This window comes from Capra hircus, chromosome 2 (assembly GCF_001704415.2).
Source record: "Capra hircus breed San Clemente chromosome 2, ASM170441v1, whole genome shotgun sequence".
Lineage (NCBI taxonomy): Eukaryota > Metazoa > Chordata > Mammalia > Artiodactyla > Bovidae > Capra > Capra hircus.
Genome location: NC_030809.1, coordinates 43,989,265 through 44,007,720, shown reverse-complemented (window position 1 = coordinate 44,007,720; position 18,456 = coordinate 43,989,265). Strand labels below are relative to the sequence as shown.

Below are 18,456 nucleotides of genomic sequence, written 5' to 3'. Positions count from 1 at the left end.
TGTGAACGGGGGCTACTCTTCAGTGTGGTGTGAGTTTTAGTGGTTGCGGTATGTGGGCTCAGTAGTTGTGGCACACAGGCTTAGCTGCTCCACAGCAGGTGAGATCTTCCTGGACCGGGGATCAAAACCATGTCTCCTGCCATGGCGGGCAGATTCTTAACCTCTGGACCAGTGGGGAAGTCCCTCAGTATAATTCTTACTGGTGTCTTTTGGACACAGTCTACCCCTGTCTTATGAAAAGCTCTCCTCTTAGAATCGTCTCATCTGTCTACCCTTACATTTTAGATTTCAAGCACAGATTTCAAGCACCTGTTTTTCACAGCTCCGACATCCCTCTACAGAGCATGATTTCCATGAGACCATCATAGAGTGACTGATACTCTTTCAGTGACAAGAAAAGCTTTACCTTTAAAAGAAGAGGAAAAGTTAGAAGTCATCAAAACAATGTAATATCCTGTGTGAAATGTTTGAGGTTTGAGTCCCTTGATCATGTGCCCCAAGACAAGTAAGTTGGCGGTGGTGGCCGTGGATGACGAGTCGAGTCACTCAAGTGTGTCTTCGGTTCACCTCACACTTGGGCTTCTCAGGGAGGAGGGGCTGGAGCCGTGGCCCACCGTCAGCACCATGATCCTCAGGCTGCTCCTGGCTCTCAATTTCTTCCCCTCCATTCAAGTAGCAGGTAAACAGTTTTGATTTCTTTCCTCCTCCAGCATTTTCTTTTGAGGCTTTTGGTTCATTTAATTTCATTTAATTTTCAGGAAAAAATGTTTTAAAATCATGCACCCTCTATTTGGTATATTTCAAAAGGTGCAATACTTTTCTTCATTTATCAGTGAATGGTTCATTTTAAATTTCAAAGATCTCAGGACATTTGGGCATTTGAAGTGTAGTTTTTGCTATGAAATGGCAACCTGTTATTGAAGAAACTCATTGATTCTCAGACTATAGCCAGCAAAATACTTAAATAAGCATTCTTTGAATGAAATCAGATTTATTTAACTATTAGTTGGTAATGTCCCAAGAATTTTTAGCATTTGTGTATACATATATATTTTTAAATATAAGGAAATTGCTGTATGCATGTTGGTTCTGAAAGCTCTGGATTTAGACTGCCTGGGTTCATATCACAGATCTATTTCTTGATAACTGAGCTTAGACTAGTATTTAAACTCTCTAAGCCTCAGTTTCCTTATCTGTAAATGGGAATGATAATAACTTCTTCTCAAGGTCATTGCGAGGATGAAATGAAACAAACCATGTGAAATGTTTAGCATAGTCAGTGCTTGGCCGGCAAGATAAACGTTGGCTACAATTATCATGTCTAGTTGTTTAGTCACTAAGTCCTGTCTGACTCTTTTGCTGTGTCTACTTGAAATTGAAAGGGTGCCAAAATGAATTCTGGAGTTGTCACAGAAGCTGGTGCCATACAGATGCTAATAAATTAGTTTTTTTTAAACAATTGGTTGATGTCTATTTCAAGTGGTTGAAATTCTTTAAGTTTTCAGTGATGATGGGGATGAAGATGAAAAACTTGATGTGATCACAGTTAACCCCATTTCAGATAAAGAGTTGGGGGAAGGAATGTTAGTTTGGCTAAAGATCTACATGTAGGAGCTGTTGGAACCAGGGTCTGAACCACCTTTGTCTGACTCTAGGGCCTGTGCTTTTCTGCTACTCCACCTACTAGGGTGTGCTTTACAATTTCTTAGCTCCAGATATGTCCACGGTTAGATCATCTTTGGTAAATCACAGTTCCCAACAGAAAGAGTTTGTTGCTTACTTGGGTGGGCTGGAGTCAGGTGTTCATTCAACTTGTTCTCAGAGTTTGAAAATGGTCCTACTTGGCTCAAAAATTAGACAGATAGGGGTTAATCGGCATATTGAAGTAAGGATAGTTATTTTTCCATTGACGATATAATGAAAGGCCAGCATCTTCCATTTTCTTTCTCACTTATGTTAGTAGTATGGGGATTGCATGATTTCTTGCTGTCCTTTAAATATCATGTGCCTGAGTTCCAAAGAGTGTAATTACCCAACCTGTGCAATACACCCATCCATTGCATTGTTGAGGTGCCAGTGAGCACCTTAAAAATTCTGTGTATTTATGAAAGGTGTTGATATAATAAAAGACATGAGCTGGTGATGAGATAGGTTAATACCCAGCACTGAGAGCTAACATACTTTTAAAGAATCTTCAATGTCTATTTTTTAAAGGATCCCTAAAATTTATTTTTAAAGACTATTTAAAATCTTATAGTTTATTAAGCCATAAAGAATGGGCAGAAAGGAGAGAGAAGCCTCACTCTAATGGAAAATTATTTAAAATTGGTAACTGTCTACAAAACACTTTTCTTTGTGCACAGCCATCATCATCAATTCATTCACTCTATTTTGCAGATGTGTTTTGTAAGACTCAAGGCTTTATACATTTCCTTTAGCACATTTATTAAAAGGGGGATAGCGAGAGAAGCCGTGAAAAGATCATACCCATGGAAACTGTCTTTGACTTGAGGTACATTTATGTTTCAAATGCCAGTTCACCTCCCAAAATCACTTTTAACATTTGGTGCTGAGTGGCCATCTAACGAAGTAGGAAAGGGGTAGAGAAGGCAATTTCTTTCTTTCTCTTTTTTTTTGAGAAGGTACTTTCAAAATGCCTCTTTGGGGCTGGTGCATGGGGATGATCCAGAGAGATGATATGGGGTGGGAGGTGGGAGGGGGATTCAGGATTGGGAGCCTGTATACACCCGTGGTGGATTCATGTCAATGTATGGCAAAACCAATACAGTATTGTAAAGTAAAATAAAGTAAAACAACAACAACAACAACAACAACAACAAAAACAACAACAAAATGCCTCTTTCAGTAAGAAAACTTATGAGAAAAAATAATTACAACATACAAAAATGTCTGGTCCCTTCTAATCAGTGGTGCAAAATCTTCCATGTGCTTTTGTTTCTCTCTTCTTTACCTTCCATGAAAAAGTTATAGTTAAGGAAATCCTCTGTTCAAAGTGTAGCCATCCTCTTGCGGACTGTGAAAGACTAATGCTATATCTGTGCTGAGATGTGTGGATGTGTCCGTGTGTGAAGGACAGTTTTTTTGACCAGTTTTAATGTTCTAACTCTTTGTCTCACAGCATAGCTTTAAATATTTATCCTATGAAGGTCAAACCTGAACCTGATTCTTCATGATTTTAATGACACTACAAAAGATCTTTAGAGTAAAATTAAAGAAGAGTGACTTAGGAAGCATAAGAAAACCTTAACCAACACAATTTCTTTACTAACATGGCATGTCCTTTTTTACTGGATAATTGTGCAGTTGAGATCCACAACAGAGGATTTTGTTGACTTTGTATTATGAATCCAGCTTAGAACTGGAGGCCCTTGAAAGGGAAACAATTTGTGGTTGACGATAGAAGGAGGGTACCTATAATACATAGTATTGTTCATCGATTTTTCAGTCAATATTGGTTATTGTTTCCAGCAAGCCAATCATCCAATATGAAGGCAAAAATCAGGACGACACTTTTTTTTTTTTTCAATGAGAGCGTTTCTTTTCATTTCTTCCCTAACCTTAGCAAGGAAGCTGTCCAAAATGGCCAATTTGAACACGATTGATTTCTCTGGTGCTGCTCTATTCCCCACAGCATTTCTTTTTCTGAGAGAGGCGCAGAAGGCAGGAAAATGATTGGTGTTTAATGAAAAACCATCAGCAAAACAAGGTAATTAAAGACTTTATTTTTAGTTCAGCAAATGACCTCTCGAGGTAGTTGTACACAAAAGTCATTGACTTCTCTCAGGAAAGTATTGCTCTGAGGCTGGACTTGGGGAAGTTAGGGAGAAAGATGGACATGGAAAATGCAAGCCTGCTGTGTCTATATGGCAACCAATACATAGTAGCCAGTTATTCTGACTGCTAAAAATTGACTGTGATTTTTGTCATTTCAAGTAAAATTAATGGACATTTACAAAGTGCAATTAAGAATTTGCTTTAAATTGAGAGAGTAGCACTGAAACATACACGTTACCATGTATAAAATAGCTAGCTAGTAGGAAGCTGCTATATAACACGGGCAGCTCAGTCCAGTGCTCTGACCACCTAGAGGAGTAGGATGTGAGGCGGGGTGAGAAGGAGGCTCTAGAGGAAGGGGACACATGTATACTTATAGCTGATTCATGTTGGTGTACAGCAGAAACCAACACACCATTGTAAAGCAATTAGCTTCCAACTAAAAATTTAAAAAAAAAATTTGTTTTACTCTGTTCTTACACCCAAAGATACTCTTTTTTTTTTTTTTTTAAAGGCAGCCATACAGAAAGAACTTTTACAGCAAGGATTGTAAAATTAATGCCAATATATCAATACCAGGAAATAGGATGAGTCATTTTCACAGGTAGATTAGAAAAAGAAATGAATCTGTAATGGTTATTCTGAAGCTCCCACATTCAAACCTTTACTATGGGGAGGGGAAGGACCTCACTGTCTCTCCTTTAAACATACACCATCCTCTTTTTTAATATCCTTATTCTATTCTCGTGTCAAAATGCCCCATGGCTACCATTCAGCTTTTATCATGTGTGGCTATCTTCCTCCAAGTATTTCCTGCTTGCAATGTGCTGACTTTTACAAAATGAAAATTATTATGCCACCAACATCCCAGAAGAAAATGCCGTTTGTGGTTTATCATCTTTAAAACAATAGCTCTTTATTCACACGTATCGGCTTTGATAACGATACACAATTTTCACTGCAGACTTTCTTGTCTAAAAATCAGAGGGCAGGCCCTCTGAAAGCACAGTTATTTATCCTTTTTCCTTTTCATCTTGGTTCAATCTTTGTTTGCCATTTTCTAAAAGAAATTTCTTGGTTACGAAAGTTCACAGAGGCTGGGACTTCTCTTCTTAGTAGAAGGTTATGCTGAACTTGAGAAAAAAAATTAACAGCTAGGTGGCTGTGTGACAGACTGAGGGGTCTTTGGTTTTCTAAGAAGTGTTAAGGAATCTGTGTCTCTTTTGGTAATTTCTTTGACTCTTTTTTGGTCAATGACATGGTGCTGTCATGAAAAAAAGTTGTACCCAGAGTTTTCGGTATAAGAATCGTTGTATGAGAATTGGTCCCTGAAGCCGGAAGTAAGGTAACCCAGGCCCCATGGAAAGTAGGTATCTAATTGCTTGTTTGTTAAATTCTCATTTTGATGACTCTCAGCACTAGAAGAGAGGTGGGCTGGATACGTTCAAGGGCTACTCAGCCGCTTGTTAGAGGATATGAGAAAGAGTTTAGACTTCTTGGACATTAAGATTTCAATACTAATTTCCTAGGCATCTTAATTCAGTCTGTGTGTGACCATTCAGGTTATTTTAGCTTATATTTTCATTGTTGAGAAGGGAGTGGTGGTGGTGAATTTCTTACTTAACTGAGCTGCGACTTTATCTCTGCATCACCATTACCGTCATCTTTTTCATTTGTCATCATCTTCATTATCTTGGGGACTCTGGTTGCCAAGGTAACCAGGTTTATAGTTCCTGATGGTGTCGTAAGAGTCACCCACTCGCAGCTCACTCTGATCTCTAATCTAATCGTGAGCCCCTTTCTGCATATCTGAGTCACCTTGTTGGTTCACAATCTACCATGTAATGTATTGATTATAAGAGTAACTCCTAGTCATTACCCACTCACTCAAACAAGAATATTAATTATGGACACATGATACATTTTTAACAATGACTTATATTCCCCTGCTAAGAACTTAGGTGGGTGATTTTGTTTTAACTTGAAAAGATAGAGTTTTTCATTGCTTAGGGATATTTGACGTGTACATTACTTTGCCAAAAAAGGTCCGTCTAGTCAAGGCTATGGTTTTTCCAGTAGTCACGTATGGATGTGAGAGTTGGACTGTGAAGAAAGCTTAGCGCCGAAGAACCGATGCTTTTGAACTGTGGTGTTGGAGAAGACTCTTGAGAGTCCCTTGGACTGCAAGGAGATTCAACCAGTCCATTCTAAAGGAGATCAGTCCTGGGTGTTCTTTGGAAGGAATGATGCTAAAGCTGAAACTCCAGTACTTTGGCCACCTCATGTGAAGAATTGACTCATTGGAAAAGACTCTGATGCTGGGAGGGATTGGGGGCAGGATGGAAAGGGGATGATAGAGGATGAGATGGCTGGATGGCATCACTGACTCGATGGACCTGAGTTTGTGTGAACTCCGGGAGTTGGTGATGGACAGGGAGGCCTGGCATGCTGCAAGTCATGGGATCACAAAGAGTCGGATATGACTGAGCGACTGAACTGAACTGAACTGAAGTGTCGGAACATCACTGTGGCTGTATTTGCAGCTTCTGTGTAACCCTGATGACTTGCTTTGAAATTGAACAGGACTAGTAAGAAGGGTACATAATTTAGACCAGCTTCAGGAATGTTGAGTCCAGGAGGATTCCATTTCTGATTCACAGACTCTATCCTATAGAAAGTGGGTCAGAATGGAATCTTAGGAGAAGAATGTTTCCTCCCACCATAAGGCTCTTGGGGAGACTAACATGGGTGTTAGTAAGTTACTCTTCTCTGAAGTGCCTGCTCCTTCTTACGCCTTGGGAAGACAGATCTTCATGTTATCATTCAACAGGTATTTATTAACATCTTCTACGGCTTCCCTGGTGACTCAGGGGTAAAGAATTCACCTGCCAATGCAGGAGACGTGGGTTTGATTCCTGGGTTGGATTGATGCCCTGGAGAAGGAAATGGCAGAATACTCCTGTATTCTTCACCAGGAAACCCCAGGGACAGAGGAGCCTGGTAGGCTACCGTCCATGGGGTAGCAAAAGAGTTGGAAACCACTTAAGGACTAAACAATAACAACATGTTGTTTTAGGTTATGTGACTGATACAAAACCCAGTTTGAGCTTCAGTGAAGTTAAAAATTAAAATTGTGAAATCTTTCCAGATTTTCTTTTCTCTTTCAATTTAGGAACACTGTGAATGATTTCCTATCTATACTAATAGATTTTAAGGAAAACAGGTATAAGCTGAAGCATCCATAGAATTGCTGAATTCAACCACAGACTTTTTTTAAAGATAAGAGGAAACTTAGACATCTCTCAATTTATAGAAAAGGAAGTTGTGTTGATGGTTCCTAGAAGATGCTACTAGAAGATGACATTGCAATGTTTCCTGGCATTTTGGGATGCTTTTAGACTGGACCTATTTTACTTACCCAATCTATCTCCTTTCATACCCTAGTAAAAGATCCTTAACCCTTTCTTATATTGTGGCTTTCTTCACTGTCTCACACACCTGTACTCCATGTTTATGACCTTTCTGATGCTGTTTCCATTTTGGATTCCTTCTTCCTTTCCATGGAAGAGGGAATGGAAGGTGGAAATGGCAACCCACTCCAGTATTCTTGCCTGGGAAATCCCATGGACAGAGGAGCCTGGTGGGCTATGGTCAATGGGATTGCAGACAGTCAGCAGTGACTTAACGACTGAGCATGCATGCCTCCTTTCCATGCATCCAAACGCTAATCAACTTTCACTTTAAGTCTTTAGTGCAAGATCCATCTCCCCGAGGAAGCATTCCCTTGGTATTCAGTCTTTCCTATGGTCTTGTAAGATGATTCCCAATGGAACTGTAACTCAATTTAACATATCTGTTAAACATCTCTTATATTTCAATTTCTATTGGGATCTGAAGGAATATAAAAACAGGAAAAGAGATATAGACTTAATTGGCACACAAGAATTGCTTCTGTAATTAAGTAGTTCTCTGTGCTTTTAGAGACTTCAGCTCTAGTTGGAAAGACTATATATAACAGGATATAACAGCTGGAAACAGATAAATAAAACTTGGCAGTTTCCTACTTCATCATGCTATTTGATGCTATAATGGATTTACATATATTATTTTTGTAATCCATTATGTTCCCTACTCCTCTCACCTAAGAAGTTCTCTGAGACTCTACATGGCAAAGTGAGGGACTTCTTTCCTCATCAGGATTCCTAAAATTATTATTGTGTGCTGGTACATCTGTGTTTTTCCTCTAGACTGTGAGCTCCTTACAGATAGGATTGTATCATATTCATCCTTATAACCTCAAAACTATATATAGTGCAGGATGTGTTGTGGGTGTTGGGCAAATATTGGTTGAAGAAGGAAACGAATGAACTAAAAAGAGGAAGTGGTTGCTATTTCCTTCTCCAGGGAATCTTCCCGACCCAGGAATCGAACCCGGGTTTCCTGCATTGCAGGCAGACGCTTTACCCTCTGAGCCACCAGGGAAGCCTGTAAAATAATTAGTAAGGTTAATATTGAAGCTTTTATGGAAATCTGGGAGTTAAGCTGGACTTTAAAGCTAGATAAGATGTGAATGCATGATGTTATTAATAATAATTGCTAGCTAATATTTATTTTACACTTATAATGTTCCATACACTGTTTTATCTGGCCTTCTCTGTATTAAATCATTTATTCTTTCCCTAAATCCTTTGAAGTAGTTACAGTGATTATCTTGTCTGTAAGATGGGAAAACTGAAGCATGGAGCGGATAGAACAACTTATCTGTGGTCACGCAGCTAATCAGTGAGTCAGTCCGGGCACTCTTGCTCCAGGGTTCATGTTCTTACCAATGCTATGTTGCCTCAGGAAGGAGAAGAAATACAAATGAAGAAATTATACCAGGATTATCACTCCATGTTCTTGGAACAGATGGCCAGTCTGAAGGTATAGAGGCCTGGAGTGATGGGTTTGAGTCAGGTCAAAAAGATTGAATGCTCATAATGAAAATTCAAACTTCATTTTCAAGACATTGGGAAGCAGCTGACAGGTTGCAGAAGCAGGATGATCTAGAATGTATGGAGACTAGTGACCAGGAGATCATGCCACTCTGTCACTTTGTCAGGAAGAGGGTCATAGGATTTGGGCAAAGGTGAAAATAGAAAGAAGTGACTGTTCTGAGAGATATTTTGAAAGTAGATCTTTCAGGGCTTAGTACCTGGCTTGTGAAAGGGAAGGAGGGATAAAGAATGATGTCAAGATTTTGACTTAAGAGGAATGGTGGTGTTACCACCTGAAACCAAGATTTTGTTGTTCAGCTGAGTTTTGGAGGAAAACAGTGTTTAGGTTTAGATGTACTGAGTTTGAAGTAAAGAATTGAGATATCAGAAAAATGTCCAGTACATAGCTGAAGATATGGGAACCAGGTAAGAAGAAAACATTTAGGAATCCTCAACTTTGGAATAAAATTGAAGTGACGGAAATTGATGGCTAGTAGAAAGGAGTGGGGACAACTCTAGAAAAACAGAGTTGAATGAAGTTTGGAAAATAGGCCTAGTTAGGGCTTAGCTGAAGAGGAGGCTGAGCTAGTGAAGGGGACAGAGAGTGTGTTGGAGAGAGAAGAGGGGAACAAGGCTCATGGAATGTCACTAGAGCCAGAAGAAGAGTTTCAAATAGAGGCAATGGTTAATACATTGATTGTATAAGGGAAGGAGGAGTGAATAACACACACATAGACGCACAAAGTCATTGCTGTTGTTTAGTTGCTAAGTCATGTCCGACTCTTTTGTGACCCCATGGACTGTAGCCTGCTAGGCTCCTCTGTCTGTGGGATTTCCCAGGCAAGAATACTGGAGTGGGTTGCCATTTTCTTCTTCAGGGGATCCTCCTGAGCCTAGGATTGAACCTATGTCTCCTGAATTGGCAGGTGGATTCTTTACCACTGAGCCACCAGGGAAGCCCTGGAAAGATTATTGATTTTGGTTGAAAGGAGGCCATTTGGGGTTTTTTGAGTTTAGGCAGAGATGGTGAAGGAAGATAACTCTTCAAAGGGTTGAGAAGAGATGGAGGGGGATAAAAACGAGATAGTGAAAAGGAGAGGAAATTTCTAGATAAAGTGAAGACCATCAGGAACTTATATCACCTATAGAGTTTATCATAGTAATTTGTACATAGTCCACATGTAATGTTTCCAAGCCAAATGACTTAATTACATTTGACATGCGGAAGGAGCCACGTGTTGGTCTTGAATGTGTGTGTGCGTTGCATGGATGGTAGGGAGAGAAGGCTATTAAGAAAGGAAAGAGGAAGAGAGAGAGAAAAGCAAGAGAATAGGGGCAATTTTCTTTGAGGAGATGGGGACGGAGATTTGGAGAATGGGAGCATCAGAAAGAGGAGAGGAAAGAAGAATGCACTAAGAAGAATGGTCTAAGAAGAATGGGAGGAAGGGAAGAGGTTTACAGAGGGAGAGATGTGTGAGGATGAAGCCAGGGTAGACGAGTGATTCCACACTGGCAAACCTGACATGGAAAACGTTTGTGAAATAGATATATATGTGTGTGTGTATGTGTGTGTGTGTATGTGTATAAATATAATTATATATATATATATATTTGATTTCTCTCAAGATAGGTCATTGTGTTAAACCTATCTCAACAATGGTGACTGGGACAGTACATACCTTAACTTTGAAGAGTTAGTTGGTTTGTACCATAAATTTGCTTGAGTCTTCAAAACTGTACATGTGGCTAGACTTGGCCTCAGCTCACAGCTTTGATAACAGTATCACAAGGTTCAGACCAAGCCTCCCCAGCATCATGGGCAGGGCTCCAGTTTCCAGCCAGGGATGTTAATCTTGGCATCTGTGTTTTGTTTGTTTGTTGTGTTTTTCAGAGGAAGGACATGGTGGCTTGCCCTTGGCTTTAGGGGGAATGTGACTGTTATTCTTTTTCCAAACTCAAAAGCTAAAACCCCTGATTTATCAAGAGAGGGGAATATGATGAAGAGTTTTAGTTTGTTACACTATGACTTAACTTTTCTAGGCCTTCATTTCCTCATCTGATATACAACGGGATTGGGACAAGAAGACATTTCAGGTCTATTTCTGGCTTAAAAATTCTTCTTAAATGGGATAAAAGGTTTAGCTTTTATTAGCTCTAGCAAGGCAACCAGATCACCCCACCCCTTTGTGGATGCTCTTATAATAGAGAAAACACAAGAACTGTAACTGGTCACCTTGGAAATTGGAGAGATTGTGAATCAGGGTCTTAGATGCTAATATGCTTAGAAATGACAGCAGGGTTTTGGGGAACAATATTGCCTTTGTTCTCCCCGTCTTCCTACATATGCTAAGGTTTAACACTAATTATTTTCCGAACTTCCAGGTGATGACTTACCTAGAAGATTCTGAATGAGTCAAGGTGACCCTAAGCAGACTTCTCAAAGGTGTAGACTTCTCAGGCGGCGCAGTGGTAAAGAACCTGCCTGCCAGTGCAGAAGACACTAGAGATGAGGGCTTGATCCCTGGGTCAGGAAGACCCCCTGGAGTAGGAAATGGCAACCCACTCCAGTATTCTTGCCTGGAAAATTCCCGTGGACAAAAGAGCCTGGTGAGCTCCAGTCCATGGGGTCACAAAGAGTTGGACACAACTGAGCACACACACCCAAAGATTTAGGGAGAAAGAAACAGGAAAAAATTACTGTTGTCTTCTTTACAGAGTTGTTTTGAATGAGGACTCGGAATGATGGTGGCTCAGGAGGAAAACAAGGTTCCAAGATTTGGTTACCGGATTAAAATATGTATTTAGAATGCAATATATTAATACAGCCAGTTCATTGACACCTATGGGCATCTGTTAACTGAATTACTGCCATATTATTTATGTAGAAAGTTATAAAATCCTGGTTACCTACCACTGAACTATAAGCAACATTTTAGAGTAACAAAGTTTGACTTTCAGACTGGTCTGGTGGCTTTTGGTATCATCCATGCGCAGTTGCTCAGTTCGTGGACTGCAGCCCACGAGGCTCCACTATCCATGGAATTTTCCAGGCAAGAATACTGGAGTGATAGCCATGTCCTACTCCAGGGAAGCTTTCTGACCCAGGGATTGAAACTGTGTCTCCTGTATTGGCAGGTGGGTTCTTTACCACTGAGCCACTGGGAAGCTCCAACTTTTGTCATAAGTAACTCTTTTATATAAATTACGATGCCCTGTCATGTTGTCCTCTTAGATGATCTTTCCAGCATTAGGAGCTGAGAGGATAATGCAAAGCCTTGATGGTGGGGCCTGAGTCCCATCATACTCAAGTTTTTTCTTTTTTAAGATTTTTTGATGTTGACCATTTTTTAAGCATCTTCATTGAATTTGTTACAATATTGCTTTTGTTTCACGTTTTGGATTTTTGGTGGCGAGGCATGTGGGATCTTAGCATTCCGATCAGGGATTAACCCATACCCCCTTGCATTGGAAGGTGAAGTCTTAACCACTGGACTGCCAGAAAAGTCCCACCACTCAAGTTTCTGTTGCTTTGTATGTATGTGGCTGGGTAGTGTCTCTGAATGGTGGGGATGGATTATGGTACAGGCAGTGTTTATTTAGCAGGTTTAATAATAACTATTGCCCTAATATAGATGACATTTGAATGTATGTGTCTATCTTTGATTTTCTTGAGCTCTAGTCCAATTCGTCAAACTCCTGGACTTTTCCCCTAGGATGCCTTACCTGCCCTTCAAACACAACATATGTAAAACCCAACAGCTGTTTTCCAAACAAATTTCCTCTCTTCATTTAGCTAATTTTGTCACTGGTCTCTCTAGTCCATGAGCTACACGTCATTTTGATTCCTGCTCACCATCACCAAGCATAACCCAGTACCAACACCTCGCCCACCCTTTCTATCTCAGCTGCTGCCTCTGAGCCTCAGGCCCTAGGAGCTCACAGTGATGCTGTTGGCTTAGATCTTACCCGTCTCTGCCTCCGCTCCATCCTCCCTCCTGGCTAATGCGCTCCCTGCTGTTGTGCTAACCTTGCCAAAGCAGCGCTTACTACCTTAGTCTCAGCTCAGGTGTTTTCAGTGTCTCCCATTGTCTTTCTAGTAAAATCCATATGCCTTTTTCTTGGCATCAAAAGCTCGCCATGATGCATCAGGCATCTTCACTTATTTTCCTTCTATGTAGATACAATGTTCAGCTGATCCCCAATAACCCCTTACACTAAAGGGCATTTCCTTCACCTTAGCCTGTCTAAATTTGCCCAGAAGTTCATGGCCCAGTTAAACCCCAGTCTTCACAAAAGCAGACTCATGTCTGGAAACAAGGGCTCTTCCCGCACAACTGTTAGTGACCCTCTGCAGGCCTCACACACTGTACCTGGCTTTGGAGCGTAGCTAATTGTGAAGCTGCCTTAGTATCTCTCCTAGAAGGGAGAGACTGCATCTTTACATCTTCCCATCTCCCAGAAACCTAGTACAGTAGGCCCCATTACTTTATTGCTGAGTGAAAGCTTGACATTGTCAAAGGAGAAGTCAGAATACCAAAGAGTAATTTTCTGACACATCAAAATTTCTTTTCAGAAAGTATTCGTTGATCGTATTGATAATTTTTCTCTCTCAAGAATTAGTGCCTTAGATCTAGGTGCTTGGATGGGACTTTTTGTCCCTCTCTGACCTCTGAGTTACTTTCTGACAATTGCCTGGAGCACAGCAAGGTTTTAAAAGGCCAAGGACGACTGTCCTCTACAGTACAGTGTCTGGCGGTGTGAAAACACAGATCAAGGCTAAAGGTGGTGCTTAGACTGGTGAGGGCCAATAGAAGCTTCTATTTCTGTTTCTATTATCCTCTGTCATTGTAGGTACTTGTTTGAACTAAGGTCTCTTTAGGTTTTGTTTGAAAGTCACACTTGCTCTTGGTAAGACTTAATGTACACATATAATTGACAGTGATGCTTACACAATCCCGGGCAGGGCTGGTGGCTTGGCTTGACTGTTTTTCCCTACAGAAGTCATTGCTTCTGTCATGGTGGCCTCCTTTACGTGACTCTCTTTTCCTTCTGATTCTGGGAACCTTGCCCTCCCCTTGTCCCTTTAGATATGGGGGTGGTTATAACTTGGCCGCTTTTGGCTACAGGTTCTAGTATTGGGTTGGCCAAAAAGTTAATTTGGGTTTTTCTGTAAGCTGTGAACGTTTTGGCCAAACTGATACTATATCTTGTGCTTCCAAACCTTTGTCAACAGTCTTTTCCTATTATTATTATAAATTACTCACCTCTTATTGCCCAGTTTTGAGTGTGCTGTTTTCTGAATGAGACAAAGTATACATACATGGACTATGCTTTTTCAAAGCCCTTTTGATGGGAGGGGCTTCCCATCAATATTTATTCCTTATGAAAATGAGGAGAGTTTCAAGATGACAATCAATAGAAAACTAGATGAAATGACACCAAAGTTATTTTGAAACATCATGTGAATTACCCCTTTTTTTATTTCCCTGTTTTAATATGGATTTCAGAGAGTCTGGAGCCTTTCAAAGTTTGATAGCTTTGTTTTCCTCTTTGTTTTCACTGAAAAGGATGGTGAGAGACGCTGTAGTCTGAATGTTTTGTGTTCTTTCTCACATCTGTGTGAAACCAAGCCACCAGCTAGAGTTACCAGAGCCTCAGATGGCTGGGTCCCTGACCTCCAAGGAAGCACAGTTTGTCTTCTAAGTTCCTGAGCAAATAATGGGCTGGACTGTGAGCCACCTGCCCCTTGTGGAGCCTGAAAAAGGAGTCAGTGGTCAGATGGCTACGTGTGGAAGGGTATCCCTGGCATGAACAGGAAATGTGATTAGAGGAAAGTTACGGTAACTTCACCAGCTCTGTGGTCAGGGGGAGGTGTTCTGTGCCAGGGGAACCAGCGTCACCTTCACAGTGTGTTCACAAACATCACAGGGCAAGATGGTTGAGAAGAGAAGGATTTCTTTTTTTTTTTTTTTTTGGTTCCTGCCTAACATGCTAAATTCTGTTCAGTTAAAATTTTTAAAAAGGAAACAAGGTGATTAAGATCTTTACAATCTGATTGTTGAATGGCAGAAGAAACTCTGATTGTGATGTTCAGAAGAAAAGTATTAGTTGCTCAGTCATGTCTGACTCTTTGTGACCCCATGGACTGTATAGCCCACCAGGCTCCTCTGTCCACGGGATTTTCCAGGCAAGAATATTGAAGTAGGTTGCCATTCCCTTCTCCAGCGGATCTTCCTGACAGAATGGGCCCCAATGAAGTTCTTGAGAAGTTCTGAAGAAAAATGATGTTGGTAAAGAAACATGTATGCTGTAAGGCACAGGGAGCTCAGCTCTGTGCTCTTTGGAAACCTATAGGGGTGGGAATGGCACCCCACTCCAGTACTCTTGCCTGGAAAATCCCATGGACTGAGGAGCCTGGTCAGAGAAGGCGATGGCACCCTACTCCAGTACTCTTGCCTGGAAAATCCCATGGACGGAGGAGCCTGGTAAGCTGCAGTCCATGGAGTCGCTAAGAGTCTGACACGACAGAGCCACTTCACTTTCACTTTTTACTTTCATGCACTGGAGAAGGAAATGGCACCCCACTCCAGTGTTCTTGCCTGGAGAGTCCCAGGGACAGGGGAGCCTGGTGGGTTGCCGTCTTTGGGGTCACACAGAGTTGGACACGACTGAAGCAACTTAGCAGCAGCAGCAGCAGCAGCAGCAGCAGCAGCAGCAGCAGCAGCAGCAGGGGTGGGATTGCAGTGGGGGAGCGGGGGAAGCTGGGAGATAGGGAGGCTCCAGAGGGAGGGGATATATGTATGCATATAGCTGATGCGGTTTGTTGTGCAGTAGAAATTAACACAACATTGTGAAGCATTTATACACCAACAAAAAAAAGTGAAAAGAATGCACTATTTACAAACGACCAAAAAAGAAAAAACCCAACAAGTATTCTATCTGCTTTAGTGCTTCCTTACAGCCTTCAGTCTTAAGTGCTGTCTATTCCCATTTTGGTTCACAAGCTTCTGCAAGCCAGTGGATTTCTCTATGGTGCTATGGTAAAGAAATGGAAAGATGGAATATTGTAAATTAAATAAGACAAATAAGTATAATTCACAAAGGCCTTGAAGTTAGGATTTGCCCAGGGAAGTATAGACTGAAAGTGACTTTGCGTATTGACTAATAATGTTTGTGTTCAAACTCTCTTGGACATTTGGGCAAGCTGAAATGGAATTGTTTCATGGCATAATTATTGCTTGTGGATCTGAAATAACTGCTAAGAGACATTTCAGTGACAATCTTGTCTGTAAGCCTTGTCTGGGCTCTATCTATGACCTTTAGGTAATCTCTGACATTGTAAGCAAGATCTTTTGTGTAGAGACAAAGTGACTTTGGTGACAGACTTTTTCTAAATATGACCATGAAATCAAGTCAGTCTTGCTAAAAGTACAAAATTGGTTTTCTATTCATTCATGATTTAATACATTACTCCTAGAATCATGAATACGTAAATTATATCTTAGCTCTTCTAGAATTTGTGTGACCTTGTTTAGAAAGCCATTTCCTTCCTTGGTTTTCAGTTGCCTCTTCTGAAAATAAGGGATTGGCTGAGATCACCTCCAGCTTTCCTTCCAGCTGAGCACTTTTTGTAGGATGGTGCTCCGGGAAAATAGGGTAGAAAATGAAACTTATCTTGGTCCTGTCCTCTTCCCCCTCCACCGACTCCTCTACTCAACAGTATTCTCCTCCCTAATTCTCACTTATGTGCCATCCAACTATCAGGTCCAACTTTGAAAAGGTCTAGAAACAGTCACTGGAGAAGGCAATGGCAACCCACTCCAGTACTCTTGCCTGGAAAATCCCATGGACGGAGGAGTCTGGTAGGCTGCAGTCCATGGGGTTGCAAAGGGTTGGACATGACTGTGCGACTTCACTTTCACTTTTCACTTTCATGCTTTGGAGAAGGAAATGGCAACCCACTACAGTGTTCTTGCCTGGAGAATCCCAGGGACGGGGGAGCTTGGTGGGCCACTGTCTATGGGGTCGCATAGAGTCAGACACGACTGAAGTGACTTAGCAGCAGCTGCAGCAGCAGAAACAGTCACTGAAATTATGTAGAAATTTTGATGCAAACTAGTAGAGGGAATAGAATATGGAAATTGACAATACCATATGTAAAATAGATTGCCAATGGGAATTTGCTGTATGACTCAGGGAACTCAACAGGGGCTCTGTGACAGGCTGAAGGGTGGGATGGGGAGGGAGATGGGAAGGAGGTTTGGGAGGGAGGGGACATGGCTCCTATAGCTGACAAGAATCCTATAGCTGATTCTTGTTGAGGTATGACAGAAAACCAGAAAATTCTGTAAAGCAATTATCCTTCAATTAAGAAAAAAAAACAAAAAACAAAACTAGAAGTCCTGAGGCATGAACCAAGTCCTAAGGGTCACATACTTGTCCAGGAACCTTGGGGAAGAATTAGGCCTTCTGGACCTGTTTCCTCATCTATGAAATGGGTGTGAAGATGACTGTCCTGTATTTCACAGGTTAATCTGGAGCTCATATGAGATAAAATAGGAGAAAGCACTTTGTAGCTCTATGAATATAGATCTTAGGTACTAATTTGTCAATGTGTTTCCCACATTGCATTTTAGGCTTCACTTTATTTTGAAGTCAAAGCATTAACTGAACAGGTGGGGAGTGTCCTTTAGGGTCAGGGCTCCTTCCCTGGTGTTTGGAACCACACCTTAGAGATGGTTATCCACTCCACCTGTTCAGAGCATTGTTTATTTTTATAGTAATTGGCCCATTTACAATAGGCCAAAAGGGAAAGTTTTGTTTGGTTTGTTTTTGGTAACCAAGCTCTGTTCCCCTCTTTCTCATGGAAGCACAAGCAACTTTCAATTTTCCAGAAGTCAGCTATATCACAAAATTCACAGATTATCTGTGGGAAATCTTTCAATTCTCACTGCCCTGCTCATAAGCAGCAGATAAGTACCTTCTCACCTCCCATCTTACTCTTCATGTTGCCTGTTGTCAAGGAGGAGTTGTGAGGGAAAGAGGTTTGAGGTTACTGCTTCCTGTCTCCACACCTTTAGCTGGGTTAGCTGCTAGGAAAGGCTTTGAAAAGCAAAGCACTAAATTCATCATCAAAACAACTTGCCAATTCAATTAGAGACATGTCAATCAAGCCAATCTTTTGAGATCAGAAGCCAATACAACTGATGGATTGACAATGTCTCTCTTTTAATCTAGTAGGTTTGACCTTGGTAGACCTTATCTAACTACTCACAAGATGGAAAACCAACTATTTTCCAGGGAAAAAGGTGGATCTGCTAAGAGAAAATTAACCTGAGAAGGATGCTTTCCACTCCTAGCACTAACTGGAAAGAAAAAAGGAATCAAACAGAACTTAGTATGGGGAAGCTAAATATTTCTTTGGTTTCTTCTTCTGAGTCTAGATAGGTCCTTGAATTTTACAATATGTCCTAAATTATTTGAAGTACTGTGGAATCCCTAAAACTCAGAGAATCAAAATGTGTATCAAATCCAAATATCATTTGGGGTTCTGGTTTTTGGTTGCTTCGCTGGATCCATGTTATTACTTTAGTATCACAGAGTAAGGGGTGTGCATTTTTTACACATGCTCCGTTTTAAGAAAAAAGTAAGAGGAATCAGAATTATTGTGTCTACGGGAAGTCAC

At 40.9% G+C, this 18,456-nt stretch overlaps 1 protein-coding gene across 1 annotated transcript in view; it reads left to right on the top strand.

Moving 5' to 3' along the window:
• Positions 526-18,456, top strand: part of CD28 (CD28 molecule) — a 36,083-nt gene continuing 18,152 nt past the window's right edge. Inside the window, exon 1 of the mRNA XM_005676403.3 lies at positions 526-679. Coding sequence (XP_005676460.1) covers positions 625-679 — 55 coding nt within the window. The 5' untranslated portion in view covers positions 526-624. The remainder of the gene's footprint in view (positions 680-18,456) is intronic.